This window comes from Leuresthes tenuis, unplaced genomic scaffold (genome assembly GCF_036924035.1).
Source record: "Leuresthes tenuis unplaced genomic scaffold, fLeuTen1.0.hap1 SCAF_10, whole genome shotgun sequence".
NCBI classification, from domain to species: Eukaryota; Metazoa; Chordata; class Actinopteri; order Atheriniformes; family Atherinopsidae; genus Leuresthes; species Leuresthes tenuis.
Genome location: NW_027325364.1, coordinates 6,495,971 through 6,515,016, shown reverse-complemented (window position 1 = coordinate 6,515,016; position 19,046 = coordinate 6,495,971). Strand labels below are relative to the sequence as shown.

The 19,046-nt window shown below is 40.8% G+C and overlaps 1 protein-coding gene across 1 annotated transcript; it reads right to left on the bottom strand.

Moving 5' to 3' along the window:
• Window positions 1–932: 932 nt before the first annotated feature.
• Window positions 933–14,894, bottom strand: prdm1a (PR domain containing 1a, with ZNF domain). Its single transcript, XM_072393721.1, has 7 exons — window positions 14,818–14,894; window positions 11,580–11,915; window positions 9,666–9,785; window positions 8,145–8,397; window positions 3,559–4,652; window positions 3,198–3,326; window positions 933–3,088 (listed from the first exon to the last, which is right to left on the bottom strand). The coding sequence occupies exons 1-7, from the start codon at window positions 14,842–14,844 to the stop codon at window positions 2,483–2,485; spliced, it is 2,565 nt and encodes an 854-aa protein (XP_072249822.1). The 5' UTR covers window positions 14,845–14,894; the 3' UTR covers window positions 933–2,482.
• Window positions 14,895–19,046: the final 4,152 nt, after the last annotated feature.

Below are 19,046 nucleotides of genomic sequence, written 5' to 3'. Positions count from 1 at the left end.
CAGTGGGGGAGGGAGGCAAACTCTTGTACCCACTTTAAAGATCTTATTTCACACGGTCTCCACACGGACGTCATATATTTACATTCAGGTTATTTATAGTTATTGTATTTAAAAACAAAAACTTACATAGACTCTACTGCCAGAGTATGGGCTATCCCACCAATTACATCTACATTTACACCAACAATTCCACTAACTGATTATCAAATCACATGCATTAAAAAAAAGCTTGTGGAGTCAATCTATACATCTAGCCAACACATGTCACTGTATTTAACATAGCTTATAGTTTTTGCATAGCTTAGCTGAATGAAGCACTAATAAGCACTTAGTGTCTTACCTGCAATAGTCAGCAGAGAGGAATTCTGACAGGAAAGCAAAGCTAACAGTGATTATGCCTTCCAAAACAACCAGAAATTTAATAGAAGCTTCAGCAAACGCTCTCTCTCTCTCTTTCTTTAGAAATATATATATTTAAATATATTCAGAATTCTTCTGATTTTCCAAGCAGAGAGTGCTCTGACTGCGGTCTGATGCCTCCACAAACTCCTCATAAGTACTTGATATAACCATACTTCAAAAGACAAAAAAATCAAATCCTTTTAATAAGAAATAAAAAGGAAGCTTAAAATGTCAGTGGAATATATGGACTCTAATAATCACTAAACTGTAGCCTAAAACATGTTGATATGATGGTATAGTCATATGAAGGTGTGTGGATAGTTTAATTTTCATTGTTAAAGATATCTGATATAGTGAGAGACACTCAAAAAGAACAACACAGAGAGCCACAGGGTTCAGATTAGAGCAGTCAACATTTATATCATAATTTACACTTTTCGACATTTTGCACATAAATAACTATGTAAACCAGAATGTAAACAGAGACAGTTCTTTTGGGAATTCTCTTCTGGAGTTAAAACTCTGACCACAGAAAGAGATGCATTAATATGTAATGAAACACAGGAGAGAGTTAGACCGTCAGAGTTCAGGTTGATGATGTACAACTGCTACAGAATATCAGACATGTTGTAATAACATTAAGTTGGGTCTTAATGCAAGTTTGACCAGTTTCTTATATATTGTGCACAGTGTGAATGGAACAAGCATCGGCACTGAAGACATCAAATAAAAGGAAGGGGCCAGTGCATAAAGAAAGGCCGAGGTGCTTGGGTGTTCTTAACAAGGCAGGGGACAGGTTAAGTTGAAAAAGGGGCCATTGTTTCTTAACAAAAATATAGAAAAAAAAATAACAACAAGATGAAAATTTTAAATATACAAAACAGGAGACCCCAGCTAAAGAGCGAACACTTCATCATGTACACAAAATCTCCCCGTTTGGATTTCTCAAGTCCTTCTTTCCTTGTTTCAATTTTTCCCTTTTAAATCTTTTGACATGCATTTGAAAAAAAATCCAACTGAACTTTGGTTTCTAGCATCTAGTGTGAATCCTCCAAATATATTCACAACCCTGTTGTGAAAAAATAGAATAGAAACAAAAGAAGAGGGTAGGTGGGTGGGGGGCTAACCAGCCTCCAGAGTCCATTATGTGCTACATGTAGAGCGGACTGCCGCTCCTTCGGACCCCGTGAAGAGTTGCTCTCCAGTTTTGTTTGGTTTTGCCTTCTTCAAGTAGCGAAAAATTCAAATAAATATAAAACTCCCATCTTCAGCTGTCCCTTCAAACACACACACACTCATATCACATCCACACTGAGGTAACCGTTGTGAAAAATATACAAAAAAAAGCCCTTTTTTGTTTAATTTAAATTAAAGAGGCATCAAAAAAGGACACAGACACGCTTTAGGGAAGATATCAAGGAGGGCTGAACAAAGCTCTTCTTTCTAAATGAACAAATGTTTGTGCCATACTTTGGCTTTTTTTTTTTCAACCTGATACTTTGGTTTGAGTATTTAAATAAGTAAAACCCTGAAGAGTGGACATCTGTGCTTCTGTTTGTCAGAAATCACAGGACAAATGTGGGCATAGAAAGAGTGACTATCTACAGAGAAATGGCCACAGAGAAAAACAAGTTAACATCAACAGAAAAAAAATGCTTTGTTTTTACAATTGTTTTCACCCTATCAGTGTATCCATCCCTTCCACTTATTGCTTTTGCAGACAAAAAATAAAAAGCATAATAAATTAGATTATACAATAACTAACTGATCAAAAAACAAAGACATTTGAAAAGATTCAAAATCATACAATACAGATAACATAATTATATTAACTACATTAAAGGTAAATCCTTGTCAGATGATTGTCTTCGAATAATAAATGCCGAAATCACTAAGTAGTCATGGGACAGTGTCTTACAGCCCTGAGTACGTGAGTCCCTGATAGGTTGTAAACCTGGTGTGGTCATGATGTCACTCCTGATGACAACCAGACGGATAATTATTTATTTACAGCTGTTGCTCCTGGCAACAAGTCCGCCACGCAAGCTCAAATTTATGTCTCTTGTACATGAAAGGTATTTTAAGCATCATCATCTGACTCCTGCTTGACAGTAATGTTTGCAGGAAGTGGTGGGATGGGGCTACTGTGCCGTATCTTGATGACCGACGTCTCATTCTGGGACTCATACGGGCCATAACCTGCAGACAAAAGCTCAGTGGCACTACTTTTGTGGTGGGGGTGGAAATGGGGGGAATTAAGGTCAGTCTCCCTCCATACCATCCCCAAGACTTGCTTCTCTAACATGGCGTCCATCTCCACCCCTCCTTGCAGCTGCTCGAGCCGCTCAGCATGCTCACTGATGTCAAAGCGCTCGATCTCCTCATTGGCACGATGCACCTCCTCCAAGGCTGCCTGGCTAGGAACAGATGGACTCCCAGAGCTGGAATTTGCTGCCAGGCAATACCCCTTCATATGAAGACGCAGGCTACACAGGTGGATATAATGGCGATGACAGTGGGGGCATTTATGTGGTCGCTCACGGGAGTGTAGGCGCTTGTGTAGCTTGAGGTGGACAAACTGGGTGAACTTAGCGGGGCAGAGTTTACAGTGGTAGGGCTTCTCCCCGGAGTGAAGACGCAGGTGAGTTTTCAGGTTGCTGGTGCTGCTGAAGCGCTTGTGACAAACCTGAAGACGAGAAAAGATAAAATAAGTTATATCAGTAGCTTGCAAAAAAACCACAAGCTCTCTATCACATTTCATTAATATTCAGCTCATCTTCAGAATTGTTTCCCACCTGGCATTCATGTGGCTTCTCTCCAGTGTGGACCAGGTAGTGTTTTTGCAGATGAGCGAGTTGAGTGAAGCCTTTGTTACAGGTTTGACATTTGAAGGGCCTCTCTCCACTGTGTACACGAAGATGAACCTGAATGTCAGCAACACAAGACAAGAGAGGAGAGGATTACTTATTTATTCAGATAATAAACATTTTAATGTGAGAACATCCTGGTGACATTCCTTGCTCCTTTAAGTGACATAAACCCATTCTGCTGCATACTGATTATACTGCAGTTCTTAGGGTAGAAATGACTGTAAGGATGTAAATCAGATGAGCAGACATGATGTTAGAAAAAGACATAACAAGTCTCAAGTCTCACCTTCAGGTTTGACAGCTGCCCGAAAGTCTTACTGCACACATTGCACTCATATTTGATTTTGCCATTCTGCTTCTTCAGAGGATAAGGCAGAGCCTTGTAGCCCGCTGAGCATGTGCCACGCTTGACTTTGGTCAAGTTTATAGCCTCTTCATCGGAACGATGTTCGCTAGTGTTGCCCAGCAGGGCTGAGGTAGGCTTAGTGGGCACCTGCTCACTGGGAGGTGCTGTGCCTGCTGTTGGGGAGCCGCTGGAGGGAGCATGAGCTGGCCCGTGTGGGTTAGAGTGCCCGTGATAAGAGTTGTGAGGCCCTGCTTTGTCTCTCAGAGAAGTAGCAGCTGAGAAGGCACTGGTGGGCCCAGGGAGGAAGATGTCTCTGTGGGCTGAGATGGAGGTGGGATGCACATGTTCTGGCATTAGGAAGCGCCTCCCTGCTGTGTCAGAAGGAAGGAGAGGAACATGAAGGGGCAAAAGGCTGCTGTATGGGGAATACATTCTTGGGAAGATCCCTCCTACAGTCGGGACGCCACCGCCAGGCAGAGGATAGTGATGGGGTAGGAGGTAACGTGAGTAGGGGGTCCCTTGAGGGTAGAAGGGTGAGGAGAGGGGGGCAGATGGTGGGGAGTAACCAGGGTAAGAACCCAGTCCAGGGGAGTAGAAAGAAGCAGGTGATGGTGCTGGCCCAGACGGGCTCCCCTGAGGGCTGCTGTCTGGGCTGCTCCTTGCAGATGGACTAGGTGTGGCTGAAGACTGGTTACCAGGAGAATGAGTGGAGGCATAACCAAGCCGGCCATGTTTGCGGCTGAGGAAGTCTTCAGAGATGTGAGGGTGGGGCCTGAGAGCCGGGTAGAGGGCACGGGGGTACAGGAGGCGCTCTGGGCTGTCAGCACAGCGAGGGCGGGTGGGGAGGGGCCGACTGGGCTCCCTCTTGGTTGATGAAGAGGTTGAGGTGCTGTGGGTGCCACTCAGAATGGAGAGGACACTATGCTCCCTCTTGGGCTGTGTAGGGGTCACTGCGGCAGGAGACGGGCTGGATGCTTCGACAAAGTGCTCCTCGCTGCTCACCTGCTGCTGCTTAACTTCCAAAAGTGACTGCTCTGAAAAGACACATAGAAAGAAATTAGGTCAACAGGAGTTCATAAAACGGGCCTCTGGTTTCCATAGAAATGACAGAAATCTTGTCATTTAAAGAAGTGCTAATAAAATAAATACTGTAATGTTTTTAAAAGCTATTTGAGTTTGGGTGTCTCAGTGTTAAGGAACACCTTAAGTAACTCAGTGGGCCAATTAGGGTGACAGAATTGACGAACGAGGGCAAGGGACCTGAGAAGGGGTAAAAGACAGGAAGTGAGGCGTGACATCTGCCTTTGGGCATTGTGTGTGGAATATGTGGTGTGTGTGTGTCTATAAAATCAAGATAAAATCAGCATGGGGGCAGACAGACAGGGCTGATGGAGGGTTTCCTGCTAAAGATATCCTCAGAAAAAGCTTGGCCTCCACCTGCCCTCCACAAATACACACAAACACACCCACACCATGTGACAAAGTACACACATTTAGGCGCCTGCAGACAAAGGCTTCTGTCTGATTTGTTGACACTCCCACTTTTGGACATCTCGCACACACCTCTGATCAGGCCCCTACTTTGCAAGTTTTTTCTGGTCATTTGCTATTGTTTCCAGGTCGAAGGTTAAATTAGAGAGCTTCCTCCAGAGTCACTCACACCTACTGTCTTTACTCCATGATGAAAGAGTGGATTAGGGGAGAACTCACTCACACACATTCTAAAAGCCCTGGGATGTCAGTTAGCAGCACATCTTGGCTATTAAATTGCCACAGACGGGCCTTAAAATACAGCCGTCTTTTATCCATAAGCTCATTTACTGCCCAGGCAACTCTTTACCATGAGGTCGCTTGGAGGGGAGTGTGTGTGTGTGCACATATGTGTGTGTGTGTGTGAGAGAGAGAGAGAGAGAGAGAGAGAGATGGAGGTTGTCAAAGTTAATCCTTAGTGCCAGCTCTGGTGAAATTTGCTTCACTTCCCCCAATTCACCTCCTCACTCACACAGCCAGTGACCCTTTCGTCAGTAGTATAGCGGCAGTGTGTAAACACTGAGGTTATCAGTTAGTCTTCCTCCTCCTCCTCTTTCTCCTCCCTCCATCCCTCTTGCAGAAAACAAACAGGGCGGCCATATTGGAGATATCAATCTGTCAACACGGCCCTTCTGCCAGGAAGTTCAAGTAGTCAGTTGAGGGGGAAGTAAGCAAACTCTGCCTTCTCTGACTCCAACTTCTTTCTGGTCTCTTTAAGTGGCAAATATATCAGTCGGATTGACCCCCACACTAACACACTCCCACACATATGCACAGTATGTGTGAGCTTGCATGTGCTTGAGATGAAAAGAGGGGTGTAAATGTGTTGGCATGTCACCCTTATGACTGTGTTCCTGTGTATGTGTGTGTGTGCAAGAAGAGAGAGTGTTTTGTCGGTAGACTAGAGCGTCTTTGAACACACACACACGCAAATGGATGACAGGTGCTCTCAAGTGCTAACACTTGAAGAATGCTAAATGACGGCAACAAAAAAGAGTGAGAGAAAAAGGGAGAGGAGAAAGTGAGGAGCACTAAGCGATGTAATTTTGCTCACACACACACGTCTGGTTTTACAATGCCTGTGCTGGAAAGGGCAGAAACCATGGAATTAAAAACCCGATACAGTTGTCACTCTCCTCAGGAATATAACACAGGATGTGGTTTGGACTGGAGACTCTTGCACCCCCTTTCGGGTACCAAGTGTAATTGTCTAAGACTGGAACACAGTGAAATGTGTTTCTTTTCTTTCACAAGTTTGGTCAGAATCTAATGAGTGATATCTACAATTACTAGTCATTATGGCACTGAAATGCTGTTCAAACCAAACAAATGAAAATTAGTCTCATTCATCAAAAAGATGAAGCAGATTTGGATGGTCAAATTATTTTGGGAGTGGCCAAATTGTCATATCTCAAAAGCTCCTGTCATCCAATCTCACACAGACTATTGGAGACATTTTCACTGTAGTTGGTTGGCAAGTCTCCAAAAACAAGGAGACATTTTGCATCTTTTGCTACTTCTAAGAATAATGAACCAAATGGATCCATTCTACATCAAACAGCATTCATTGCCAGGCCCAAAATTTGAGCTTGAAATATTAAAAAAAACTAACCGACCAACTTCAATAAAATGGTTGGCTTCAGTGCAATGCATAGGATTCATCACTGCAGCTTCCTCTCGTTTTACCTTTTGCCCTTTTAGTTGAGTTTCAGTACAACGTAAATTACTCACAAGGATTGTGGTTTTTCTTGGTTTTACTCAGCCAATGACATTATTTTCTGACTTTGTTTTAGAGCTAACTAACCTCCATTGAGCCATAGCAACAGTCAGATGTTGTACTCATTTTAGGAAGCTTATCAGACCGTAAAAAAAAAAAGAAAAAAAGAAAAGAAGTTTAAGCTGAAAGCCAAAATGTAGGTAGAAGTCACTGGCTGGTTAAAGCATGTAAGGCTTACATGACCAAGAAAGCTAATCAAAGACAACGTAAATTGTATAAACACAATGTGTTGGGATGGGGGAGAGGAGGGCAAGTAGAAGGATCTAGGAGGGTGGGAGGGGATCCCTCCTGCCTGTCCCCCAGGTCATGCGCATTTTTCCCTGGGTAATGGAGTCACTCTGGCTGGGTGTGCTGGTTCCTCTGCCACCTTAACACTGCTATTAGCCTGCAGTCACACCTGGAAATTTACTCAGCTTGCACTCTCTAGTCTTTGTTTTCCTCTTAGCTCAGCCTCTCTTTGATCAGTGCAGTTAGTCTGCTGTGTCATGAATATGTATGCAAGTTGAATTTTTGTGTAATATGTTTCATATATAATTTTCTTGGGCTGAAATGAGGTGCGAAGAGAAGAACACTTTCAGTTTGAAAAGAAGAAAAGTGTAGAAAAAGTAAATCAGTTTAAAGAAGAATAGGGTATGTTATGTATTTCTTCATAAGTACAGAGAAACTTTTCGCTGTCTTTGTCACAAAAAGGTCAATGAAGCACAGAGTCAAGCAAACGCACTCTGTCTCTGCTCCTTTTATTGAGGCTGAGCAAAGTTTGTGTGTGTGTGAGCTTTCATGTTAAAAGCGGGTCTTTAAGTGTGTAAGACTGTGGCATTAGGGGCCATATCCCCCTGTGTGTAATTACACTGTCACTGGCGCACACACAAAAATACAACGATGGCACTGACAGAGATGAAAGGTTGTTGGTCTTGTACTCTTGTGTGTGTGAGATAATAACAGACTAACGCTGAGAGAGGAAGGAGACATAGTTACACTCAAAAACACTGTTAGGCTTTAAGAGCGGCGACAGGACACGCTAAAGACAAACACACACATACATACACTGCTATTGGTTTCTTGCATTTTAAAGTAAGCTGGCCACTGCTTTGGGCTTTAATAAAACCATCCTGACTTCAGATGTAAAACTTTATTTGTCTATTGTCTGACAGCATGTCTGCAGAAAAAAAGAAGCTTTATTGTTCATGGGTGGAGTAAAAAAAGGAGAAAATTAACTTACTAAGTTTCTGCATCATCAGCTCTCCTGACGGTGGGTATCGCAGGCGTCGGGCGAAGTCGTGGCAGTACCACACGAGCAGCTCTGCACCAGCAGGGACGGGTTTCACAGTGTAGAAATAAATCTCCATGCCGTTCTGACACGCCGCCAGGTTCTGCTCCGATGCTGAGTGGGCCGGGTTCACATATCGCATCCAGTTAGAGCGCGTCTCATCCAAGCCGTCAACAAAGTGGTGAAACTCCTCATCCACATAGATCTGGAATGAGAGAATGAGAGTTATTTTGCTTGAATGTTTAAAAAAATGGACAAACTATTTTATAGTGTCTCCTTGTTCTTCTTTTACCCATTTCTTTAGAACAAATCACCAAAGAATCAAACTTTTATCACAAATTGACAAAGAAAAAACCTCTAAATTTCCATGCTCTCTTTCTTTTGAAACCATCTAACTACTTTAGCTGTTCCATATGAGAACATCTTTTTTTGCTGAAAACTACTTTCAGTTCAAAGCAAATGCTTTGGTCTTAAAAGGTCAAAGCATTGTGAAAACTTTTTAACTAACTAATCAGCAAAAAAAATAAAAAATAAAAAAATTGATCGAATAAATAAACCATATTTAACTAAGTACATGTCTAAAAATGTTACAAATGAACAAGTAAATTAATGAGGAAGAACTGGAAACACGAGGAATCAAAGGTGAACCATTAGCTACTAATGTAAAGTTTCATAGGCTACAGTGAATTAATAACAAAAAAAAATCTGAAACTAACTTAATCAAGTCAGAGAAAGCCATATAACTACCATTAAGTGATTACATATTGCCCAACATCAAGATATCTTTCTTTTAATCTAATTATTCATCAATCTTTCCGGTCCTTACCATGTCTCTCTGTATGCCTTCATCTCCTTCAACCAGACAAAAAAAAAGACAGCGAGAGAACCTGACACGGAGGAGGAGATCTTCCTTTATATTTATAGGCAAAGGAAGGACCAAGTCATTTTCTAACTCTCCTCCCCCTCTTACTTAGTCTATCTTTCATTCTTCGTCTATCTAAGCCTCTAGTTTCTCTCTCTCTCTATGAGCATGAATGGAACACTCATAATTTTTTGTGTCTGCCTGCGGTTACTCAAATCAAACCCACCACGCACACAGATATACACACACACACACACACACACACACACACACACACACACACAAGCTGTAGGCAGTGGTCAGGTAGGTGGTGTGTGAGTGTGTGTACTCTCACTGTCAATTACCGGTAGTGATGGAGTGAGTTCTACCTAACTGTGTGCAAGTGTGTGCGGACTTACAGGAACCTTAGTGTGACATTTTATCTGCGTGAAAATGACATCACATCCCCATCTTTCCTTGTACACGCACACACACACAGACAGAAAAACATCAAGCCCAACTTCCTGTTCCACTGACTGATTTTAAACGTGTGTGACGTCACAGGAAGGGGTCCCTCCGGCTTCTGAGGAAGTGTACATGTCTTTGTGTGTGTTTTGAGTGTGTGTACTTACCCTCCAGAAGTACTTCCGGTTAGCGTCTTTGGGGACGCTGTCGGCTGTGTAGATCTCCCCTACCAGGGGTCCGAAGCGAGTTCCTTTGGGGATGTACTCCCTGCTGCAGACACCAACCACCTGCACAAATACATACGCACACAGTCAGGTTAGAAACTTTGCAGCCTAAACAGGGTATTAATGTACAAGACAGTGACTTGATATTCAGGAGAATGATGTTTGTTTTTTTTTAAACTGTGGTGCACATCCATCAGCGACATGTATCATTAAGTCTCATTAGATCTTATTTGAAATATAGACACTATCAACCAGCTGTCAACTGAGACGATGATTAATGAATGAGCTCCACACTTCAGTTCATTTCGAGCTATGTGTTATGTGTACTTAATTGGCTCAAGACAAACTCTTAAATCTCTATCAAACTTCTTTCTCTCTTCACACCTTCGCTAGTCGCCACATCAAAACAAAACCACTGCCACTTCAGATGCTTCAAGGGGAAACATTTAGAAAAAAAATCTTCAGGTTCTTCTTCTTTTTTTAATTTTCTCATGTGATTCAATCAACGAACACAGGGAGAAGAAGACGAACAAGAAAAAAGCAAGGGATTATGTGGCGACTAGACATTAGGCACCAGCCATAGATTGAAGAGAAACACACTTTTTATTCATGCTAAACCCACGCAAACAGAAGTCTTTCCCAAACCCTCTTGTTCCCTTGTGACATGGGAAATCCCCCTTTCCTCTTTTTCACACACGCACCATGTTAGTGTGCATGTGTGTGCGCAGGCTTTTTGACTTATTAACAGACTTTTTGGAGTGCTGTCCTTCTTTCTTTGAACTTAAATTTAGTTTTCTTTGATCAGCTTCTCCCTTCTTCCTTTTCTGGTCACAATAAATATTAGCTGATAGTAAATCAGCTCACAAACAGAACACACTCTTCTCCTTCTTTGTCCCTCTGCCTCCTACTTCAGTTTCCTATTGACAAACCTCTGATGAGAAAATCTATGTGATCACGCTGTTTGACTGACAAATTCACAGTGTCAAAATTGACAAAGTTTCAACCTTCTGACCTTCAGTCATGCTTCTTTTTTTCCAGTCCAAAATGCTCTGGAAAAACACTGCGTGCATTAGGCTTTTGACTTTAAATATGTGAGTGTCAATTAAACAGCATAAAAGTCAAAGCTGTGAGTAGACTTTACTGCAAAACTGGATGTGAAAAGCTAAGCACCTTCTGTTTTTCACTTTATCAATCACATTCCCAAAGTGTCATTTTGATCACGCTGTTATCCAACCCCAGTTTCAGGATCCATATCAGACAAAATAGATTGCTTTATGTCTAATCAAAAAAGAAAAATAAAGGAACAAAATTTAATACAGGCTTCACGCATTTTCTGATCATGCATGACTGAATCATAAGTTCACATTGAACTGCTGTAACTTTGTCAGTCAGCAATGTAAAACTAAGTAGACTTAAATTGTTTAATGTGTTGTGTCTGTTGAGGTGCTAAAGTGTGCCCCCTGCCTGCTGGGTTTGGTACTTTTAGGTCAGACAGCAGAGTTGCATAGAACAAGACACACAGCACAAACTGTCAAACCTTTCTCGGATGATAAATTAGTTTTCAGTTGGATTGCAGCTGATGAAATTTCCTTGGAATTGTGTTTGTGTGTGCATTCTGCCTCTGGCATTTCATACACCCACAAGCACGTACATTCCTTTGTATGTGTATGTATGTGAAATTTTACGAGACAGGACCCCCTCTTCATTACATGACCCACATCTGACTCACTCTCGCGCGTGTGTGTGTGTGTGTGTGCATCTACAGATGGCTTTCTCTGTTTTTAAGTGTGTAAGAAATTGTGACTGGAGAGAAAGTTTTCCTGTCTGCCAGTGTGTCTGTGAGTTTGTGAGTCTGACCTCCTTGCTGCTGGCCAGGTGTTTGAAGGCTAAGTTTCGGGGCAGCGATGCCTCTGCTCTGGTTGTCGTCATCATCACAGCATCACTGTCTGGCCCCGCCTCCCACGGCGTGTCTTTGACAATGTATGTGCACTTCTCCTCGAACTCTGGTTCTGTCCAATGTGTCATGTCTGCCTCTTCCATCTCAACATCTACATCTGTGTCGGTCATCGTCTCGGCTCCATCTGAGCTTGTGCTGGTGGCTGTGGAGTCCATCTTGGCTTTGTAATGTGTGTCGTCCTGCTCCATGGTGTGCGCCCCCTCACTGGTCAACATGGCCGAGCTATGAGAGGTCGCCTGGTTGAGAAACATAGTTGGGTAAGGGAAGGATGAAGGGTCTTTCAATTTATGAAGTTTTATCAAAATATTTAAATAAATGAAGACTCAGAAAGGGCAACAGCACTGTTGAAAAAATGTAATAAAAAGAGAGGAGGCAGAAGGAAAAAAAAAAGGTGTGGAAGGGAAGAGCAAAGAAAAAAGGTCAAAGGGAAGAGAAAGAAAAAAAGCAATGCAAAAAATGGAAGCAAAAGAAACAAAGAACCATGACAGACACAAGTAGAAAATTACTGAAAAGAAGATAAGAAGAAGGTAAAGAAAGCAAGAAACAAAAAAAGAAACGGGACGAGTGGTGGAAAAGAGATAACGGAACAAGGAAGAAAATGGTGTGGGAGGAAAAAGATAAGAAATAAAAGGAGGATAAAAAAGATTTAGACGAAACTAGATAAAATGCTGTGATGAGATGGATAAAGACAAAGTAGAAGAGAGGAAGATCTGTGATTATTATGTGTGGTGACTCATTAAGAAAGGAGGGGGGGTCTGACTAATGCTACTGTCACACACACACATACACACACACACACACACACAATGCGTGTGGACATGCACACAAAGCAAAAGGCAGGAAACTTCTTGTCAACTATTGAGACTAACTGTTAACCAATTTGGGAAACAATTAGAGGATTCATTCATTCGTTCATTTATGGCTCGATTCATTCATCACTTCAGTAAAAGTCCAGAAAATTGGATTGTCTTTTAATCTGTTTCAACCATTGAAGTGACTTCCAGGTTTAGACTTTATTTGAACTGTTTGATTTCTCATTTTAACTTTTCTTTTGTACAGAAACTGTAAGATAACATGAGCTGAGATAGGAACCTGTAATCAAACACAATGATAGACTGATTGAGGGAAGAACTTAAGTCTTTGAATAAAATGTTCCTGTAAACCCTTAATTATATGAAGAATAGCAGGTATTATAATGAGTTTAACATTTGTATCCAGTAAAATCAAATTCCGGCAAATCAATCATTATAGAATAATCAAAAATGCACTTCAACACGTAACTTTTTTCTAAGCTAACTTTTAAAAAATAGTTTTGTTGATGAAGAGTTTCAAAAATAAGACAACTTACTAACATGAATTTTCAGGTACTTTTCTTCCTCCTCCTCTTAGCATTTCCTCCTCTTTTTCTACCCAATGCAAAGATTTTGTGTGCTTTCGGTTTGTTGTTTACATTGCACTTAACTATTATTTGTTGAAAAACAAGGCAAATGTACTCAGACAATATGGACATAATATTTCCCATGTTTCCTCCCTCTTTATCCCCCTCCTCCCCGTTGCTCCCTGGGGTTGAAGACAGAGGAAGGAAATGCTGTCTGTGTCTGAATGAAGCTAAAATTGGAAGCAGCGGAACCGGCAAATCATCCCAATTCCCTGCGTGTGTGTGTTAGTAATGAACAGGGGGAGTGATGAGGAAGGGAGCGTCAAAACCTTTCCATTTGGGGGGCCATGGCAGCGCAAACAAAACTTCAAACGTGATCCCACCCAAGACAATCCCACACACACACACACACACACGCAGATATCCACACAGGGACAAACATGCTGCTGGTCCCACGCAGACAAACGGAAAGCAGCAGATCTTCAGTGACCACACTCAACTCTGCAAATTCTTCTGGAGCCACAAGAAAGAAAATGATTTCACATCCAACTGACTCCAATCACAACTAAGATTTTCTCTTCTAAGCAGCTCGCAGAGAAAGAAGAAACTCTAACTCTGGTTACTGATGAAAAGTGATTTTAAAAATGCACAAATTACATTTCCACATTAAAATCTCTTCCAAAGCCTAACAAAAGCTTCATTATAGCCTTTAATCAGGAACAACGTAATTCTTTTTATAAATCAAACTTCTTAAGAAACATAACTTATTACAACTTTTTAAAAAGTTTATCCAAGTTAAACAGTCTACACCGTGAACCTAACAGTTAAATTGAACAAAGTAAATAGTCAAAATTGCATTTAAATCCCGTGAAAACCACAAGGATCATCATTTGACTTCTAAAACTATCAAATTTCAGGCAAGAAATCAGCAGCTGCACCTTTTTTCACAGAGAACAACCCTGAACAACAACAGTTTCTGCCCCATTTGCCATTTAAATCGAGCATGTTAAAGAGTGATCATATATGAAAATGTTTCTCAATATTTCTGCTCTCAGCAAAACTTATCTTTGCATAACAGCTGCAACATTGAAAACTAATAGTGAAACCAAGAACCAAGAAACAATTAATTTCTCGTGTATTTAGACCAACTGAAAACATAAAAGCTGAGTATGCAGAAAGTCAAATTTATGGCTAATTAAACATTTTAAGATGAAGCTCCCCATATCAGTAAAAAACAGTAAAAGGAACTCCCGGGTTAGTGTGATATCCCTATGGAGAAGTCAAAACTTCAGTGATGTCAGTTTATTTTGCAAGAGCAACTTTTGTTCAAATGTTCTCATTAAAAAAAGAGAAAACATTTAGCATGAAAAGTCTTGAATCCAAACTGATCCCAAACTGAAGAGATCTACAATAGAAAATACCCAAAGCTGAGCCCAAAATGGTGCAAAGATCCACAGCAGCAGCAGGGTTTGAATAAAAATCTTCTCATGTCAAAGTGGGACAGTCTCAAAAAAGTCTTTAAAAAGTACATAAATTTGGATTCCAGACACACAATTGTCTAAGTTTCATTTTCATTTGCTGTTTCTGTCTGTAATAAAATTTAGTGCAGTTTCTTAAGTACGAAAGAAAGAAAGTTAAATAAAAAATTTATTTTCTAATGATCGACTATACAACCGTTTAAGGCTAAATCTGATGTTGTTTCTTTTCTCCCTTAGAACACATAAAAAGTCAGAGGGTGCTTACAGCTGATTCGTACTTACCGTGTGACTTTGGTCCCATCCACACATAGGGACGACCAGTCAGATCCTCTCTCTGTATGAGTGTGAGGACAGGTGCAGTTCTCCCCCTCTGTCCTTCTCGCTCCGAGTGCTGATACTCCACACGAGCGTAACTGTTTGTGTGTGAGCCCTGAAGTGTGTGTGAGCGCAGGAGTGTGGAAGTGATCCACTTGGAGTCGTGTTTTCAAATGAATGCTGACAAAATCAACATCTCTCTTACTTTGTCTCTCTCTCTTCTTCTAAGCCACACCCCACAACTTCTTTACCCTCCTCCTTGGCCCGCCCCCGTCTTACTCACGCACACACACACGCGCGCACACATACTTTTCTTTGCCAAGAAGCAGCAGCAGGCGCTTTCACCTGAGGCCATTAGTTACACAGTCACACAGAGTCACACACACACACACACAAAGCTGCCTCTCACACACACACACAAACTGAAAACAACTTTTATTCGGTTCAAAAATAAAAATGTTTCTCTGTGACGATCACACTGAGTGTGTGTGTGAGAGTGTTTGTGTGTCTCTGTGGAAATGTCTGTTAACAGTTTCAAAAAGTAAACAAAAACAACATGCACATGTGTGCGTGTGTGCATGTAAGTGCACGCATGTTAGGAGGAAAGCATTGAGTCAGTGTCACAGGATGTCCCTCTCTTCCACAGGATAACACACGCTCACAAACAACATGCACACACCTACTCACACGCACACTGTGCCTGTAGGGGGCAGGACTGTGCTGCTCTTTTTACTTTTGTAGAGTCTAACTCTCTTGTTTGTCTATCTCTCGTCTATAATGTTTCTGCCTTCTCTTCCATATAACATGCTCTGCCTCGTTCCTCTGCTTTCTTATAACCTCCTCTCTTTCTCCCTTTTCTCCCTCCTCTCCTTTTTCTTTTCTTTCTTTTTAAATGAACATTATGGTGCGTTTGATTGGTGGACGTCTGGATGCACACGCTATTAAAGCAGTTAGACACTGTACACAAAGAAAAAGAATAACAACTAAATCAACAACAAATATTGTGATTAAAACAGATGAAAAAGAGAAACAAAAGTTTCTCACAAGACTGTTGTAGAAAATGCTAAAAATTGTCATGTTTACACCATGAGAAATGTTTCCATTTTGATTCAAATTTAGAAAATGTGAGTTTTGTCTTATTTTTGATGAACTGGTGACCTGTCCAGAGTGTACTGGCACAACTGGGATAGCCTCCATACCAGCTGGTGACCGTGACTGGGAAGAAGAAGGTAGAGAAAATAAATTAATCAAATAATTATTGGGAATAGTAAAAATCAGGGGATAGAAACAGCTTTGTTTCTGCCATATCAGCCTGTGCATTTTGTTGCCACAACACTAAGAGACCAAAAAAAAAAGTAAATCCCTGAAGTGTTTTACGTCTTTTCTGCTCCTCGGTCAGTCCTGCACATATGCAGCTCACTCAGCTACCAGGACAACAGAGAGGACAGCATTTACGCTGTGCAATTTCTCACATTATCTGGGTAAGTGTTTATCAGAAGAAAACAACTGTACTTCAGATTTCAAGAAGCATTTGGAGGCTCCACACCAGTGAGGCTACCTCTCCACAACAACCAGAACTCGCGTTTAGCTTGGATAAAGCTGCTGCTCTAAGGAAAACTAATGAACAGGCTGTTGGTTATGTGGTGAATGAGAACTATAAAGTTGCCATTTTTCTGTAAGTATATTAATAAACTCTTGTTGGGTATATGCATTGAGCTCAACAAGCTTGATTTGAGGTTTGTTTGAAAAAGACTCGGCAATGAAGTGCCGCAAAGGTTGAATTAAATCTATATGTATCATTTCTTTCATAGCCTGTAGAGCTTCAGATTGTACACCGTAGAATAGGTTATGTAATAAAGAAGAACCAGTACATTCAAGAGCAATTGTACTTGATAATACAACCAAGGTGTGCAAGGAACTGCAAGGGTGAGTTCATATTTGATGATACAAAAAGTACTTGAACAAGGTACTTTGCTCAGAGAGCAGTGTAGTAACATACCTAATTACTTTTTTATGTCAGAAATCTAATTAGTTACTTTTAAAAGTAACATCATACAATACTGCTCACCTGTTGTTTCTGGTCTGATCTGGCTAACAATGAACTTAAGTGACTGACAGGAGTCATCCCAGAAATTGAATAACATCCCAGATATTCCCTGAGATTAACGTAATTCCTGAGTAACAGCTCTCTCCATTTTATCTAGTTTCCTCTTGTGGCTGTCCAGTGCAGTTGCTGTTTTTCCCTCCACAAGGTTTGTTTTTAGTTAGGACAACTACTTCTTCTGCTGAACTACAACCACAGGCAACATAGCTTATTCTGATTCTCATTGTTTTTGCAGATTTTCAAAAGTCCACTTCAGATTTGCTTCAGTAGTGAGTAAAAACCAAGCTATACAATTCTGATAAGCATTTGAAGTATTGCGTTAAAAATTTAGAGCTGCTGTACATTAGGGGTGATGGAAACACTTTTTTCTGATTGTCACTTGCTGACACCCCAGTTAGAATTCACCAAACCCTTGAAAGTTAAAGACCGGCCTTAAAAACTTCATGAGTGAAGTTAGAAAAACATCCTGGCTTGCATTAAATCAAACACTCTAATGTCTCCAATATCCTTTTCAAGGGTTATTAACTGCAAAGTCCTGTCCCCTCTGCTACACACACAACTACAAACTTGATGCTGGGTGGAACGCAGAAGAAACCAAACAAAAAGTTCTCATGTTAAGCTCTCTTAACATTTTTTTCACTACAAGTTTGAAAAAAATAGCATCATCAATTTGATTTATTTCCCTAACTTTCTTGGAGGAACTAGTTTGGTTGAATGTTTGATCCAGCATGTTTTAAAATTAACTATGATTTCATTGGGTTTAACAAACATTTCTTTTGTGCAACGAACCTTAAAGCTGTTTTAGGCAAAAACATTTTATTTAAACTGGAAAATAAAATGATAATTGCACTGAAACAATTTGTAGTCTAAGTGGTCTGACAGGACAACTAAACCACCATCTCCTGCAGGCTACATTTCAGCCAGCAGAAATTTTCACACCTTGACGGGTGTGTTTCAATTACAGGTCTTGTCAACCACAGGCGTCGCAGTTGGCTGCTCTGCAAAGGCACATGCATGTGTTTGCAGTTGAGAAAGGATAGGGAGTAATGGTTGTACATGCAGGGAAAATCATGATCCCAACTTTTACAGCAAGTGCAAGTGCCTACATGGAAAAACGTGCAAAAAAATAGTCACAAGGAGACTCTGATAATAAATGGATTAAAACACAGTCAACGTTGACAAATTCTTTCCAGTGAGAGACAGAAGTCCACAATTACAGTGGACTGAAGTTGGATTCTGAGATGGTCACTCTTGTCTTGTACATGTAGTCATCTAACGTCATATTCTACCAAATTTCAAAATGTGTTACAGTGGTTTTTGCAAGTTGAGAGTCACTAATGAGTGCTATTGTTGCTGATAATTAAGCATTCTGTTGATTGCAGGCCAAGCCAATGCTGCTACGGTGACTCATACGATCATTTATCACACGTTCAGGTTGCAAACATCATATAGTTGATCCTCAGTATTTCATCTAAAATATTTAACATTATCATGTATGTCGAAGCAGAATGACCATATTTGTATATGAGATCGCTGCCATGTAACATTACTTAGCTGGATTCAGTACATCACAAACAAAGCACATTTGCTGTAGAGAAAGCTACGTGTTCCTTTGCTTTCAGTTTTAGTCATCCCAGTTATTTAATGTTAATTAAGGAAGTAAGAATAAATGCAGTTTTATGATCATGTTAGCGGTCTATCTCCAGCCAGCTTCTCATTCATGCGAACATGAGCGCATCCATGTGAATGTGTACTCCCACCAATGAATTTGTCATTATAAAGGCGATTCTGTTGCAGCTTATACACACTGATGTTCCTTTTGATATGCTTATTCACTGCAGTATTTTTAATTTGTTGAACTGTAAGTGTTTAACCTCGTACTGCACCAGTTTTAAACGTGACGCCACTTCACTGAGATTTATGTCATGATCAAAACTTTCCAAGGAAGTTGTTTCTTCTTCTCATCTTGTTGGATTTTTGTCATAATTTTTATGTAAAGTGACCAAACAGGAGACTGTCACAGAAAACTGCCACATCAGTCAGGTCTATGTTGGGCTTTATTCTTTCTCATCCCTCTATTTTTCATCTTATT

What these genes read in the sequence shown, in the direction of transcription:
- prdm1a (XM_072393721.1), bottom strand. Translation starts at nt 14,844, where the DNA reads ATGTGTGGATGGGACCAAAGTCACACG. An exon ending in ACCTGGCCAGCAGCAAGGAG is followed by an intron (nt 9,786 to 11,579) that starts GTCAGACTCACA and finishes GTATTTGTGCAG; the next exon opens with GTGGTTGGTGTCTGCAGCAG. An exon ending in ACCGGAAGTACTTCTGGAGG is followed by an intron (nt 8,398 to 9,665) that starts GTAAGTACACAC and finishes CTCTCATTCCAG; the next exon opens with ATCTATGTGGATGAGGAGTT.